The sequence below is a fragment of the Engraulis encrasicolus genome, chromosome 6 (genome assembly GCF_034702125.1).
Source record: "Engraulis encrasicolus isolate BLACKSEA-1 chromosome 6, IST_EnEncr_1.0, whole genome shotgun sequence".
NCBI classification, from domain to species: domain Eukaryota; kingdom Metazoa; phylum Chordata; class Actinopteri; order Clupeiformes; family Engraulidae; genus Engraulis; species Engraulis encrasicolus.
Genome location: NC_085862.1, coordinates 51,204,763 through 51,221,263, shown reverse-complemented (window position 1 = coordinate 51,221,263; position 16,501 = coordinate 51,204,763). Strand labels below are relative to the sequence as shown.

Sequence of the window (16,501 nt, the reverse complement as noted above, 5' to 3'; positions counted from 1 at the left end):
ACCTACATACCTATAGCTTGTAATTCCATTGATATGTTCACAATGCTGTATTTGCTGTCTTGTTCAATAAAGACTGCGGTTTCAGACTGTTGAATCATCTCGGTTTATTCAAACCAGATTAATATAATAACTGCCCTGTGAGCTAATGTTGTGCCTGGTCTATTTGGCTGCCTTAATTCCCTTCTTCACTGTCCTTCTCCATGTCCAGGTGTTTGCCTGTCTTGCACCTTCCTTTGGAGGTCCATGTGAGGCTGATATATAGGTGGTATAACCAGAGACAGTCTAAATGCAGGAACAGAGAATCTTTGGTATAACATAACAGTCCCCTTATTACATCCGTGGCATTATCACACGACTAATTTTTTTTTTTTTTTTTTTCGCCCTCTCGCTTCAACTTTTTCCTGAAAAAATCCGAGAACCAACAAATTAAATTGGTGTGGCCTTACATGAAAGTTTAATAAGCAATAAACTAATGTTTTCTAGTATGGCCCAAGTACAATCATTTTGCAGCTAAAAATGGCTATTTCTTGAAATTCAAAATGGCGGACCATGGAGAAGATCCCCCTTTTCATGTATGAAAAGTGCAATTATTCCAGTCATAATGAATACTTAGAATTTGATGGTGGTGGTAAGAATTCATGAAAAAGGTAACATTAGTGAATGGGTAGCATGAATTCTGGAAATAAACAATTAAAAATCTCACACAGTGTACCTTTAAACAGATTCCCATATAGTTCAAATGTGCCTGCACATATTCTGTTGCATTTGAGTGTGAGCTGTTTCAATGGCCTGGGCCCACTCATATTCCTGTGATATATGCATTTTCATGTTCAAGTCTTAATATGCTATACAGTTATGGTGTGTGTGGGCCAACTGTAATACACATTTGAATTGATCTCACGGGCCAAATAAAATGGCTCTGCAGGCCAAATTTGGCCCCTGGACCTGAGTTTGTCTCTCTGCCTTAGAGCATCCTGCACCCCACGTTTGTGTAGAATGCTTGCACACCTCTTTTGGCCAGGTGCGCCGGAGGGGAACCCCTGGGTCACCAACGTTAGTGTTTGATAGCAATGTTTCGGTCTATTGACCATCTTCAAGCCCATTCAATGGTTGAATTGCTTTGAAGAAGGTCCATAGATCAAAATGTCACTTTTAAACGCTGCAAAAGTGGACGGTGTGTGGGAGCTTTCTTGCCTCTAGCACGTACATCTCAAACCTCGCCTCCACTCTGGGGCCTGGAGGCCAGAGGACAACACCAGGAGAGACAAGTCACCGCCCTGATGATGGACACACTTTGCTTTGTATAGTAGTCCACACCTGTCTCGTCCACCCCACTCGGGTTCTGATAGCGCCCCATGGACAGAGGGGAGGGGAGCAGCCAGGGAGCTCACCAAAACACCATGTCCAAAAACTTGAACTGCATATTCTTGTTTGCTTATTGCGTTCTCTTTTTTTATGAGTCAATGTTGGGATGAAAGACAAAAAAAATAAATCACACAGAGGATGCATCACAGTGATGACTTACAGCTTAAACTAAAAGGGTTGTACGTATTTGTGCTATTTTATTGTAATGTGACTGTATTAATTTATACAAATATCAATGGATATTAACTGCTTACATTTGTAGTATGTGATCTCCATACACTATTAGAAAAGTGCCTGGTATTTTAGTATTGCATTATAGGTTGTAAAATTCCAATTCTCAGCTTTAAGTGTTCTCGTTTCGTTTCACTTTTTATATGCATGAGTTTGCACGATTTCCAAATACCAAACAGTATTTCTGTGTTTTATTGCTGTACTATGTACAAATATGCACACTTCATTTTTCTAAATAAAGTAGGTTGTAACACACGCCAGGTGTTATGTTTTACTACTAGCGTAAATACCAGAGGTATCAAAAGTAAAAGTAAAACAAAACAAAAATAAACAGTTTCCTTCCAACACAAATAGGCTAACCAATCTCCGTAGCCAGTAGATCTGTGTGCTTTCCTTACTATAAGCTCACTCCACTGTTTGGATGAAGTGATAGCTATGAAATATCATGTGCTAGTGTTGTACTTACATCATGAACTTACTTTTACTTTTGACACCCCTGCTAAATACCAAAGTGGACATCTGGGGATCTGAAGATCTACAGATTGTAGTGTGTGTGACCTTCACTAAGGTCGTGGGTGTGCTCTGTCCCACCAACCAGCCTGACTCTTTGGTGTAGCAGTCAGGGCCCTATCTTGGTAGACCACTCCATAGGCCCAGGTTTGAGACCGATAGTACAACTCTGCTCCCCTTCACTACAATTGGTTTCAGAAATAGGATGACTTGCTGTGAGGCCATTGGAGTTGCACCCATTCAGTGTCGACCACTATTCCATATGAGGGAAGGGAACTCAAGTGATGACTGAAGCATAGATGATGAGGCACACTGGAGCATGATGGACAGTTTTCAATGCCAGTGCCAGCATATAATGAATTGCCATAGCAGTATATATCATAAATCAATCAACGCAGTATACAGCCATACCAGGGAGTCCTTTAGGCTGATCTGTGCTTGCTGTGGCAAGGAAATTGCTTTTGAGCCGTGTGAGCATGCCTGTTGCCCCCTGCCTCCAGCAGGTTTGAGTGATGGGAGTGATGCCCCTCGTTCAACCATTCTTACGGAGTTCCATATAGTTGGGTCATTTATAGAAGTTCCGTGACCGTGGAGAGGAAAGGTTTGTTTCTCACTGGATTTGGCATCTATAAAGGTTATATAAAAAAATGAGCCGGGGTGCCCCTCACAAAAATGTGGGGAAATTTTTGTAGAACCCTATATCTAAAATGGCTGCTGCCAGCCAAGCTGGAAATTTACTTTTTAATGGTTTTGCGCACAATGCTGCATAATACATGGTTTCTGAGACTATTTGGGTCAAGAAATTCACGAATGATGTAGATTTATTGATTTGACCTATTTTTGACCTTCAAATTCAAGATTGCTGCCACTTTTGGCTCTTTAAATGTCAATTTTTCAAAATCGTCAGAGAGCTTTGATATTAGGCTCAAATGAAAGGTCTGCTCAGTTATGGACAGTAAAGTAGGCTATGCAGAAGTCATCTGAAAGGTAAAAATATCAAGGTTTGTGGTTGATGAGAATTAAACTGCTTATAAGTCGGGTCATGATGTGAGGTTCCGTGACCATCCTCTGGCAAGGATGTTTTGATGATTGATTTGACCCTTTAGAAAAGATTTAGCCCCCATGTCCCTCCCAGAAATCCCGGCATTTTTTGCTAGAGACGCAAATTCAAAATTGCGTCCGGCGCCATCTCTAAGAAATAACTTTTAATCTGAATGACCTTAAATCATGTATGAAGACACTTTTTCATACAAGTCAACCATGAGGATTCCAAATCTGACGTCATTTTGATAATACAACTTTGTTTTGACCATGAAATTCAAGATGGCTGCCATCTAGAACAGTCGTTTTCAACCTTTTTTTGGCCGTGACCCTCCAAAACTGGACTGGGGAACCCCCAATTTGTGTAGCTCCATTCCTCATACATAGATATTGAGAAAATAGCTGATATACAAGCATACAATACCTCACATTATAAGGCGTAGTGTGCTTGTAGGTAGGCAATTTTCACAATGTTTGGCTTTTTAAATATGATTTGACAATTTGGCCAATGTTTTAGCATTGTTTGTTGATAGCTTTAGATGCAGTAATGGTAGTTTACTTTGAGAGTCCTTACGTTTATCACCCCCCCCCCCCCCCCCCCTCCCAAAAAAAAGGGTCTCGACCCACAGGTTGAAAGCCACTGATATAGTGGAAAACTTGAACTCAAGGCAAGAGCTGCTGAAATGGAAAGAAGTTCTCTCAAAGCAGCCATCAACCTGGTTGAAGACAGTAAAACATGTGAAGCTCTCAGAACTGCTAGAAGACTGTGTTGTTGAGGAATGTGTGGCTTTATTCAACCCAATGGCATATAGAGGAAGACGCAGAAGAACAAGCTCATCCAGAAGATCTCCCTCCAACATATTGTGATTGAAGAACCCTATGTTTCTCTAATTGACATGGGCATGATCTGGAGGATGGCAACTCCATCAGTAGAAGATTGGCAGACACATGACGCCACACCATACAATTGGTTGGACTATGTCCAAAAGGTGTCTCCAGCATCCTTGCCTGCCAGTGTGGAGTGGCGCACTAGGTACGCCAAGTAGCTGTCAAGAAGGCCGTGTTGGCGTAACATGTTTGCATCTGAAGGGAGACGGATGAAAGACTCTCTTCATGGTCTTCCACTTGGAAGCAGAGGCTTCAGCCATGGTGCTGCTCTTCTTGTGTGCATAGATCACCTGTCTCGTGAACGCAAACTGCTCTTCTCAGATGACACTGCCATTGTGAGATGTATTAAAGATGGGCAGGAGGGGGAGTACAGGGGCCTGGTGCAGAACTTTGTTAGATAGTGCGGGACCAACCAGTTGCAGTTGAACACCACCAAAACCAAGGAAATGGTGGTTGATTTCTGTTGGTCCACCCCACCCCTTGTGCCTGTATCTTTTGAGGGGGAGACAGTGAAAACAGTCTGCACCTACAAATACCTGGGGGTACATCAGAAAAGTAAATTAGACTGGTCAGTAAATTCACTACGCAGTCTAAAAGAAAGTGCAGAGTAGGCTCTATTTCCTGAGGAAGTTGAGATAATTTATGTCTGCAACGCACTCCTGCAGATTTTCTACCAGTCTGTCATGGCTAGTGTGCTTTCCTATGCTGTGGCATGCTGGGCGGGAGCATTAGGAAGAGAGATGTTGGACCAGAGATGCAGGGATCATTGACATTGATTACATGGTGAGAATGAGAATGGCGGGCAAGGATGATGGATGACACCTTTTTGACACAGCCCAACCACTTGTATGACGTGCCGTCCTGTGTCCAATGGAGTTGCCATCCTCCAGATCATGCCCATGTCAATTAGAGCAACATGGGATTCTTTAATCGCAATAGGTTGGACGGAGATCTTCTGGATGACCTTGCTCCCTTGCATCTTCCTGTATATGCCATTGAGGTTGAATAAGGTGAATAAGGCCACACGTTCCTCAACAACATGGTGTTCTTGCAGCTCAGGGAGCTAAGGTTGACTGTCTTGAATCAGGCTTATCACTACTTTTGAGAGCACTTCTGTCCATTTCAGCAGCTCTTGCTTTGAGTCCCTCAACAAGCTTCTTTATGCAAGAATGCTTGGAAAATGTCCTATGAAATGTTCTATGTACTAGATCAGTGGTTCTCAACCTGTGGGTTTGAGATCCCCTTTTTGGGGGTGGGATGTCAATGTAAGGACTTTCAATTTAAAAGACCATCACCAATGGAGTAGGGGTCCCCAGTCCAAATATGACTGTTTTGGGGGGTCACGGCCTAAAAAGGTTGAAAACGACTGTTCTAGATGGCAGCCATCTTGAATTTCACGGTCAAACCAAAGTTGTATATCAAAATGATGTCAGATTTGGCATCCTCATGGTTGACTTGTATGAAAAAGTGTCTTCATACATGATTCTATGTCATTCAGATCAAAAGTTAGTTTTTTAGAGATGGCGCTGGACACCATTTTGAATTTGCGTCTCTAGTAAAAAATGCCAGGATTTCTGGGAGGGACATGGGGGCTAAATCTTTTCTAAAGGGTCCATAGAGGTCAAATCAATCATCAAAACATCCTTGCCAGAGGATGGTCACGGAACCTCACATTATGACCCGACTAATCAGCATATCTGCATAGCCTACTTGTAATTTTACTGTCCATAACTGAACTCAGTATGAGCAGACCTTTCATTTGTGCCTAATGTTAAGGCTCTCTGACGATTTTGAAAAATTGACATTTACACGTAAAGAGCCAAAAGTGGCAGCCATCTTGAATTTGAAGGTCAAAAATAGGTCAAATCAATAAATCTACATCATTTGTGAATTGACCCAAACAGTCTCAAAAACCATGTATTATGCAGCACTGTGGGCAAAACCATTAAAAAGTAAATTTCCCGCTTGGCTGGCAGCCGCCATTTTGGATATAGGGCTCTACAAAAATTTCCCCACATTTTTGTGAGGGGCACCCCGGCTCATTTTGTTATTTAACCTTTATAGATGACAAATCCAGTGAGAAACGAACCTTTCCTCTCCTTGCCTGGTTAACACCAGACCTAATCACAAGTGAGATTAGGTCTGGGGAGTTGCCTATTGTAAATTCCGTATGGGGCCGGAATACTTGGCTATTATGACACACTGCCCTGCTCTCTGATTGGGCAGAGAAACTGTTAAGGTCGGAATGCTTGGCTTTTATGACACAGATCCCATGATCTCGGACGTTATGAGTCATCCTCACCATACTGTCTTTCAGATCGAAACGATTGTGTAGAACTAAAGGCAGTATGGGAGTTCCCAGGCTATTCCTCTCCACGGTCACGGAACTTCTATAAATGACCCAACTAATATCCGCGCGCACCGACATGAGAACACTCCAAAATTCTTGGGCATAGGCCTACCCCAGGCTTTGTAGGTGGTTGCCATGGACTGCCTCTCTGCCGTTGACGTTTCCACTCAGGACTCAGGAGGCGTGGGCCTGAAATGTGCGAAGTGAACTACGGCATGTGCTGCCTGCCTGCGCTGTGCTGCACTGCGCTTGCCCTGGGTGCGCGTTTGTGCATGTCGGGCGGCTCAGCCCCGCATTGAAATAGCAGCACTTCACGGGGTGTTGGAGCTCTCTGTGGTCATTGAAATGAGTAGGCCTATTCACAAATATTATGAATAGATTTGTGGTAACGGGTGCGTATGTGTTGTATAGCTGCTAATAATTGCAATGTGGTGCGTTCAATGGCATCCATGCACTGTGGGGCGATTTTATTTGAACTTTTTTTTGGAAAATTATGCCTTCAAAGGCCTAACTTTATCTCAACTCAAAAAAATATGACAATAGAAGTTGTCAACAGTCACCAGCTGTTTAATGAGTTCCGGAATACCGTGTGTGTGTGGTTTTTTTTTTCCGAAAGACTGTCAGTCCTAGATTTAAAATGTTCCTTCAGCGCCACACTGTGGTGGAAGGCGGTTATCTTGGGCAAGGATTTCTGCGCAGCTCCAAGCTTCAAGACAAATTTGAATAGGCCTGTAAGGAATACCAACATTGCCTGAATATGCAATCCACAAAATAGAAGTCTGTTTCTAGTTTTGAGTTGTGTGGGGCAAAATGGCAAACATTAATTAGGGTTACATTCCAATATTCAAATAATTGCCAATTTCAATACGAATTAAAAAAAAAATGCAAACACACAACCAGCAAAGGAATTAATACATTTTTATTTTTTTTTAAAAATGCAGTAACACTAGGCCTATGTGTAACAGTTCCTGTCACAAAGGGCGATTACGGTAGGCTACTAGCCCTACCTATCAGAGATAAGAGTCTTGTCCAGTCTCTGCTATGAGTGATCAGGCAGAACATGACGCGGAAAATTGAATTCCAAAACTGACGTAACAATGGTCTCCAAAAGATTGGGGAGATAAAAAGATTCATTCATGACTTGGCTACAAGCAGAGATAGACAATATGCAGATGTGAGGAGGAGACATAACAGGTAGGCTACCATTACTGTAAAATCAAAGCGAAAAAGGTTTCCTTTTCAGTAGACCTGCACCTTAAACAGTGCGGCCTATTTAACACAGATTTGTAGTCCGACGTTAATAATTTCAAGCTGGTTCCATATGTATTTGAAAACATAATTTGGTTCCATATTTCCATCTCCACAAAAAAGAAGACATGATGGATCTCATGAATGAGGAGATCAAGATAATTTCCAGGAAGCTGGAACTAGACCAGAAGTGGGAAAACGAGATGGAGGAGAGATGGGAATGGAGTCAGGAGCAGGTGGATAGAATGGTGCACAAACTGCAGAAGGACAGAATAAGGGAGATGCACAGAAACGAGGAGAAGTGGCAAGAGCTTTACTTGCAGCGGGAGAGACAGTGGGAGGAGAGGGCACAAGAGCTGAGGAGGTCCTTGCTAGACTCTCAGGAACGTGAACAGGAGCTCTGGAGACTGAGAGAGGAGCACGAAGTGGCGCGAGTGGAACACGAGAAACTGATGAGAATGGAAAGGAGGGATTGGAAGAGATTAATTGAAGAGCGTGAACAGGAGCTGTGGAGATTGAGAGAAGAGCACGAAGTAGCGCTTGAGGAACACAAGAGGCGCCTGAAAATGGAAAAGAAAGCTTCAAAGAGATGCATTGAAGAGCGCGAACAGGAGCTCTGGCGGTTGAGAGAGAAGCACGAAGTAGCGCGTGCGGAACACGAGAGTCAGCTGAGAATGGAAAGGAAGAAGTGGAAGAGGTGCATTGACGAGGTCGAGGAAAGGGCGAGAAAGTTGAGACAGAACAGACGTGGCTGGCTAGGAGATGTTTTTCGAACCTATGAAAGACGTGCGCAGAATGCCAACGAGCAGAGAGTGGTTGATAATCATCAGACAGAGGATGAGAGCAGACAAGAGGTGTCGACGGAAATTGGCCAGACGGCGAAAGTGTCCAAAGTGGGGAGAAAGCAAAATCAAAAACAGTTCGCAAACACAAACGAAAAACAAAGTGTGGCCACAGTGAAGCGCTCAAGAACACCGCTCCGACCTGACGGTCAGAACACCGGGCATAAGAAGAAGCCAAATCCCAAAAGCCGTCTGAAGTCAAACGTGCAGAAGAAAGCTGACGAGGCACCTGGGACAGCACCAGCGCAACAGGACAAAAATGAAGTGCCTGAGAGCAAGCAACAGCAACGCGTCATAACCGTCAAACCAAAAACACCTGTTCAGGCATATGAGCAAGTGGAGCTGGATGTGAAGCAAACCGAGAATCTGGAGATCTGCGAGGAAAATGCAGCCCAGAGCAGTGGTGACAGTGCATCACACACTTATGAGGAGGAGAAAGAGAAGGAGGAAGAGGAGGACAAGGAGAAAGGGGAGGAGCAGAGGAGGGAGCAAAGTGACAACAAAAACAAGGACCCAAATGAGAGGAGGAAGGAGAAGATGGATGAGAATGAGGCAAGAGAGAAAATGATTGTGGAGAGGGAGAATGAGAAGGAGGAGGAGGGGAATATGGAAAATGAGAAAACCAAGAAGAAAGGCAAGATGAAGCAAAAGGAGGAGAGGAGTGAGCAGCAGAGCGAGAAAAGCTCACCAGCCGCCGCTGACAACAGGGGACCTGAGGTTATCATTTTCAAACCCGGCCAGAAGTATGGAGGAGGAGTGGAGGAGAGGAACGACGCTGACAACAGGTCGTTGGAGGACGAGGAGGAGAAGGAGAAGAACAAGGGTGTTATGGGCAAGGTTTTTGGATGGGCGAACAAAAAAGTGAAAAACTACTACGAGAAGAAAATCGAGAGGACACACAGAAGAGAGAAGGAGGAGGGAAAGAGATTCTATCAGCCAAGTAAGATATCCATCATAATTCATAATTAGATAGGTCTATACCCTTGTATATTCCCTGTTGAGCCAATGGGCCTATTACATTATTCCACATCTACTCAGCATGTATTTTAAATCATGGCTTTGGCCCTATCTGATGAAATTTCCGCAAACCTTCTACTTGGCCTATCCCTGACCCTGATAGCAAAGTGACCTTGAATCTACAACATTAGGTGCTGATTTAACAATAGGCTAATTGGCGTCGATTAAACGTGCCATTGCTATCAGGGAGGTGACTAAAACAAACACTGCTTTTACGAAAATAACTATTCATGCCAGCATTTTTGAATGGCTCTCTGAAAGGAACGACCTGATCCCGATCCCATCAAAGACCATGAATCCCATCTCTAGCCTACCGTAGCCTATGTGTAGGCCAAGGCCTACTGCATGGGCGTGGTTTGCCGTCCTCCCGAACTGATATTTTGAATGTTTTGAATAAAATACACACCAATATGAAATTAATTTGAATCCTTAATATGACATATTATCCCTATTATATTTTTGGTCCCCCATGCCAAAGTGAAACTGCTCATGGTGTAGGCTACTGTCACTCCTTAGGTCACAATGCGCCACTGATTACCCGAGCGGAGAGAGAGCAGCAGAAGCGGCATGACCTGGAGAAGCAGCAAAACAAATGGCTAAGCGTAGAGACGCGATGGAACAAGTGGCAGACGAAGAAGAAAGAGAAGAAGGAGGCGAAGAAGGCCAAACTGGAGGAGAAGGCCGACAGGGCATGGGCCAAAGTCCTGGAGGAAAGGAAACAACTTCAAGATTTAGAGGAGTACCATCGAAGGCGCTACTTGAAGAAGAACAAGGTCTGTGCATCCCCTTTGATTATTGATTGATTATTTTTGGTGTTTTTTATTATTATTCTGATGTTGGCTGTCTTTTTTTCCTTTTTCATTTCAGTGAGCTCAAAAAGAAGAGGAAGGATTATACAGGCAGCTGTTAGAACCTGTTGGGCATTGCTGCTTGTCGCGCCTCCTCCGGTGCCCATGGGTCAGCTGCAGGGTCATCAGCCAGAAACCACCGTTCCCTAGGTGAATGATGAATGGTGGCCTTGAGGGAGAAATAAAGACTTGTAACACAAACATTCGACTGTATTGTATCAATACCAGGCAAACATAGGAAATACACATCCATAAACTACAATACATAGGCCTACGTTCCATACATTTGATAAGACATAGGCCTAGAAACTGATGAAAACTTGAAAACGCCTAGTGTGTGCAGCAGTCAAGGCAGGGGCTTACTGAGGAGTTGTTTGTTGGCTGCTGGGGCGGCAATGATACTGAGTGAGTTTGAGTGTGTGAGACAGTTGGGCTGTTTGGCATTCGTTGGCTGCTGGCTTTATCCCCTTCCAATCAGCTATGATAGGGTGCGTTGGTTGCTGGGGCGGCAACGGTACTGAGTGAACGGTGTCGAATGTGTGAGGCAGTTGAGGAAAAGGCTTGCTTGAGGAGCTGTTGGAGGAGGTTGGTGGACTTTAGGGAGAATGAATTTCAGCTGCAGCTTTCACCAACGCTTCGCTCCTTTAATTCTGGTACGTCTCCTGGTGGCGGAGCAATGACAGGGATGTCTCCCTGTCACCCCCCTGCAGCGAATGGGTGTTTTCCTTGCAGCTGTTGTCTGGGGTTAGGTGTTCTTCACCCACACCTTGTCCTTCCTCCTGAGCCAGAGCCAAAAGCTCCCTTTTTCAGCCTCCTCTGACAGCTCTTTTGTTGCCTTCCTGAGCCTTCCTCCGGTAAGCCCCACATCCCTTAGGAGGCGTGTGGTTGACAGACCCATAAAGCCCCGGCATCCGACCTCCACTGGGTAGATGGAGGTCTTCCAGCCAGCCTCCCGGCACTCAGCAGCGAACTCCGGGTACTTGGCCATCTTGCCTTCGAAGGCGGCCTCAATCCCCTCCTCCATGGGCACTGTAAGCTCGTTGAGGATCGCCCCTCTTGCTTCAGTTGACCACACAACTATGTCGGGCCGGAGAGATGTGGTGGTGATCTCCGTGGGGAACTGGAGCTTCCTGTCCAAGTTGACCCTCATTCTCCACTCCTGGCCAGGAGAGAAGGACTTTGGTGTTTTTTTCTCTTGGTCTGATGCGTCTCCTGACCCCTCCTTTTGCAACAAAGGTGATGAGGTCCTCTGCAGTTGGTGGTGCTTTGCATTCCTGCCGACACTCCTCCAGCATTTCGGCTAACGTCCTCAGGACTTGGACATGGCGCCATCTATAACGGCCCTGTGAGAGTGCGATCTTACAGCCTGACAGGATGTTCTGTAGGCTTACGTTGGGAGCATTGCAGAGCGCACAAAATTCCTCACTCCTGAACCACTGGTGGAGATTCCGAGGGCAGGGAAGTGTGTTGTATGTTGAGCGGATGAGGAAGCTGAGTCTTGCCTGTGGGATCTTGCACACGTCTGACTAACTGACGTTCCTGGTTGTAAATCCCTCCCAGGTGGTCCAGCTTCCTTGCCGCCCCTGTGACCCAGCTTTGATCTTATAGCAGTCTTCCTCCATCCTCGTCACCTCTGCCACCACCATCTCCTTCCTTTCCTTGCGGTTGGCCTTGGACCAGAAGCGTGGTGCATCTCCCCATCCCAGACCTGCTCTTCCCACCTCGACTCTGCCCACGATCTCCTGGTGTTGCAGGCGACTGAACGCTTGGTCAGTATTTGCCGCTATATACACAGGAAATTTGCCTGAATAAAACTTCCTCAAATAGAAGAAAATTGTACTCTGCCACAGATAACATTTGGAGATAACATTTGGTCCCTACCTAGAAAGAGTATTTTTTCTGGAGTAAATTCTCTTTCATTTAGAGTAAATATTTTACTCTGCGTGATGACATCAGACTCAAATTCGAGTGCTTTTGAAATTTACTCTTCATACAATAGGCCTATACTCAGTTCAGCGTTAAACACAAGTCTATTGTGAGACGTTTCAATTTACTAAGACAATTTTTCAACTCTATTGTGAGTTGTTTTAGCCTAATTAACTCCGCCTTGTTTGCTCTATATCAAGAGAAGTTTATGATCAGTATACTTAAAAACTAACTCTCTCCATAGTAATCAATAAAAATCAACTGTATTAGCATGTGTTTGTTTATTTTCAGTTTCACATATTTTCACTTACAAATTACAATAAAATTCTTGTAAAACTAGTTAAAAAGGAAAATACAATAGTAGCCTACATTAAAATAGTAAATACAAATAAATTAATAAATAAATGTGCATTCATAATGGACAAATATAGGCCTACATACAAATAAAAATAAACACAATAGCCTATATTACACAATAGGCCTACATTCCATAAAATAAAGACTAAAACAGTTGAAATCACAATTACATAACACAAAGCACCATATGACGTGAGGCTTCATAACAATTCCTGTACATTAGAGTCTTAATGTCCATCACAAAATGTGCTCCAGTGGTATGTGAAACCTTGTAGCCTGGAGAAGAGATGGAACAAGGGACAGACAAAGAAGAAGGAGGAGAAGAAAGCCAAACTGCAGGAGGAGAATGAGAGGATATGGGCCAAAGTCCTGGGGAAAAGGCAACATCGTCAAGACAGAGGATTACTATCACAAGCTCGACTTGAAGAAGAAGGTCTGTGCATCCTCTTTGTTGGTTAGTTCGTGTGTTTGTTGCTATTTTTAACAACAGGATATCCAGGTTGATGTTTTTTTATTATCCTGATGTTGTCTGTCTTTGTTTTCTTTTTTCATTCCAGTGAGTTCAAAAAGAAGAGGAAAAGGAGTATAAGGGCGCTATAACTTAAAAAATCAGTCATAGTGCAAAGTCCAAGGAGCAAGGCTGGGAAACACACTGAAGGAAGTGGGATCAAAAAAGACTTTGTTGAGCTCATCTCTGAAGAGGACTGTTACATCACTTCAAAAAATTAATGTTGTTATTTTTTTTTTATGTTGTCGAGTCGAAGCACTTCTTATTATGTGTTATTACATTTATTTAATGGAGTCCCAGCACTACGTATCATGTGTTATTACCTTTCCATTATTACAAACGTAAATAGGCTAATCTCAAATCAATGTTGGGTCTGTGTTTTCTCTAACCAATGACATAGGCCTAGTAGAGAGATGACCTGTCCATTTTGCTTAGTTGTTATTATTAATAAACCACCATTCAACTTTATGAACTCATGGATCAGAAAAAACCTGAGGTTAGATGTTCTATTTATTACCTCTGCCAAGGAGGTTATGTGCTCACCAGAGTTTGTGTGTTGGTTTGGTTGGTTCTCTCTTGCAACTGCGCGGCCTGCCACAAGAGGGTGGAGGTGCATGTGCTCTTTCGGCACATTTCTAGTTCTCATAATTTTACTGAGACATTCAATCCTTATGGTCTGTTCTTCACATTCAAATTTCCAAGTGTATCAGTAGCAGACATGTATGATGATTTACAATCAATCAATCAAAAATATGTATGTAGAACATTATCATATACATAAATGTCATTCAATGTGCTAAAGAATAAAGAAACCTACACTGTGTTATAGATAGTGTAATTAACTAACTATTACCAAATGCAGATGAGAATAAAGCCGTATTTAATTTCCTATTCAAACAAATCACTGTTGGGGCAGTTTTAATTTGGACAGCAAGTTGGTTCCAGCATTTTGCAGCATATGCCATTTCACCCTGTTTAGACTTGACCCTTGGCACAACCAGTAGAGGAGATTCTGAAGACCTAAGACATCTATTAGGATGGATTGTTACATGTAAGGGGCCTTAGCCATTAAGTGACTTATAAATGTGCAGCACTGATTAGTAGAGAGAGTGAGTAGACTGCAGATGTGGGCCTACATCAGACCTATTTGCATATAGCAATAGTAATATAAGAAGCCCTGCAGAGGCGCATCTTTTCACCAGGCTAAGAAGGCAGCCGCTTGGGACCCCAAGTCACTAGATAGTGACCAAGTTGTGACAATTTGTTCCTTCCCAGCATACTCCAGAATCATCTCTGCACATTGTAGCCTCATCACTCAACTGCTGGAAACTATAATTACCACTGAAAAGACTTAACGACCATAGTATTATGCATCTACATTACACAGAGCCTTAATGCATAAGAACTTAGTCATTGCAATTCTGGTAGGCCTAATGTTAAGCCTGCAGCTGCCTTGAAATAGTTAAGCGGGCTTGCAGAGCAAGGCCCGATTCTAGTAATCTCTAAGTACGTTTATTATTATTAAGCGGGCTTGCAGAGCAAGGCCCGATTCTAGTAATCTCTAAGTACAGTTTATGCTTGCTTGCTTGCTTGCTTGATTCTCTTGTGCAGGGAAATAAAAATAGAAAATGGATCTCCTCCTAGGCCTTTCGAGATAGAGACACCGTTCAAACACTAAAACGACCTGCTCAGCTTGGAGATAATTTGTTCTGCTATAGCGTGTCCGTGTCTCTTGTCGTTTTTCCGTTTTTGGCGATTTTGTGCAAGTTTGGGTCCCCATTGAAAACAATGGTAGAACCTTCATGAACCAAGGTTCCGCCACTCTAAAGATCAGAGTGTATGAGGCTTTTTCGTTCATAAAACATCAACACTTTCACCTAGAAGTTTAGTTGAAGCGTTGTTAGCGAGCTCTATGGGATGTCCCAAAACTGTGAAAGTTTCATCTGCCAACTCCCATTACTTTTTAAATGGCAGGTGTGTACAAACGACAGGGCTTTTCCATTACTTTTCCCATTGAGTCTTGAAGTGCCTTTTTCTAGAGGTCAGCGCATGTTCCACAAGAGGTCCATTTGTGACTGAACCGTTTAACCTATAAACTTCATTCAAAAACTGTTAGAAAGATCACACGTATGACTCCAATCTGTGACCAGGACATGTGCCAATTCTTTTTAGTTTTTTTACAACGATAATCTAAAGCCCTAGAAACTGTTTTGGATTCTGCAGCCTGCCTTAGAGCACCATACTAACTGCTATACAGACAATCACAACAGGTGCTGCCAATATAGGGTTCCATCTCAACGGTCACTTTCTCTCAACATTCTATTCTTAACGAGCAGGTCCTCTGCAGTTCTAGAAGTCTATTGTTCAGCTCTTCAATGCAATGTAATATTGTCTTGCTATAATGTATTTTATAGGCAGCTGCTTGGCCCAATGGTAGTAGTCCTGCATCAGCAATGTGGAGGTTGGGAATTTGAATCCAGCTCGGACCCATGTTGATTTTCTAAATTATATCATATTCAGTGTTCCTTAGCCAACTTAAAATACCATGTTTGTCATTTAGTATCAATGGCAAAGGTCCTGGATTACAGATATGGAGGTTGGGAGTTCAAATCCCACTCGGACCCATGTTGATTTTCAAAATTATATCATATGCAGTGTTCCTTAGCCAACTTCAAATACCATGTATGTCATTTAGTATCAATGACAAAGGTCCTGGATTACAGATAAGGAGGTTGTGAGTTCGAATCCCACTCGGACCCATGTTTATTTTCAAAATTATATCATATGCAGTGTTCCTTAGCCAACTTCAAATACCATGTATGTCATTTAGTATCAATGGCAAATGTGCTGGATTAGAGTTCTGGAGGTTGGGAGTTCGAATCCCATTCGGACCCATGTTGATTTTCAAAATTATATCATATGCAGTGTTCCTTAGCCAACTTAAAATGCCATGTATGTCATTTAGTATCAATGGCAAATGTGCTGGATTAGAGATATGGAGGTTGGGAGTTCGAATCCCACTCGGACACATGTTGATTTTCAAAATTATATCATATGCAGTGTTCCTTAGCCAACTTAAAATACCATGTATGTCATTGAATATCAATGGCAAATGTGCTGGATTACAGATATGGAGGTTGTGAGTTCGAATCCCACTCGGACCCATGTTGATTTTCAAAATTATATCATATGTAGTGTTCCTTAGCCAACTTAAAATACCATGTATGTCATTTAGTATATCCTCAAAACGCAGAGCTAACACTTTCAAGATGGCTGAATCCAAGATGGCTAAATTGTTTGGCCCCTACTTCTGACTGGGTGGATGGATTTTTTCCAACATTTCTTTTAGCTTTGTTTTCTCAATAGTATT

The 16,501-nt window shown here is 43.0% G+C and overlaps 1 protein-coding gene and 1 long non-coding RNA gene across 2 annotated transcripts; both read left to right on the top strand.

Annotated features, from left to right (window-relative positions):
- Nucleotides 1–7,470: 7,470 nt before the first annotated feature.
- Nucleotides 7,471–10,535, top strand: LOC134450451 (golgin subfamily A member 6-like protein 22). Its single transcript, XM_063200294.1, has 4 exons — nt 7,471–7,579; nt 7,757–9,415; nt 10,009–10,265; nt 10,360–10,535. The coding sequence occupies exons 2-4, from the start codon at nt 7,762–7,764 to the stop codon at nt 10,360–10,362; spliced, it is 1,914 nt and encodes a 637-aa protein (XP_063056364.1). The 5' UTR covers nt 7,471–7,579; nt 7,757–7,761; the 3' UTR covers nt 10,363–10,535.
- Nucleotides 10,536–11,911: 1,376 nt separating this feature from the next.
- LOC134450452 (uncharacterized) lies at nt 11,912–13,330 on the top strand. Its single transcript, XR_010035097.1, has 3 exons — nt 11,912–12,109; nt 12,879–13,056; nt 13,181–13,330. It is a non-coding gene; the product is annotated as an uncharacterized LOC134450452 (long non-coding RNA).
- Nucleotides 13,331–16,501: the final 3,171 nt, after the last annotated feature.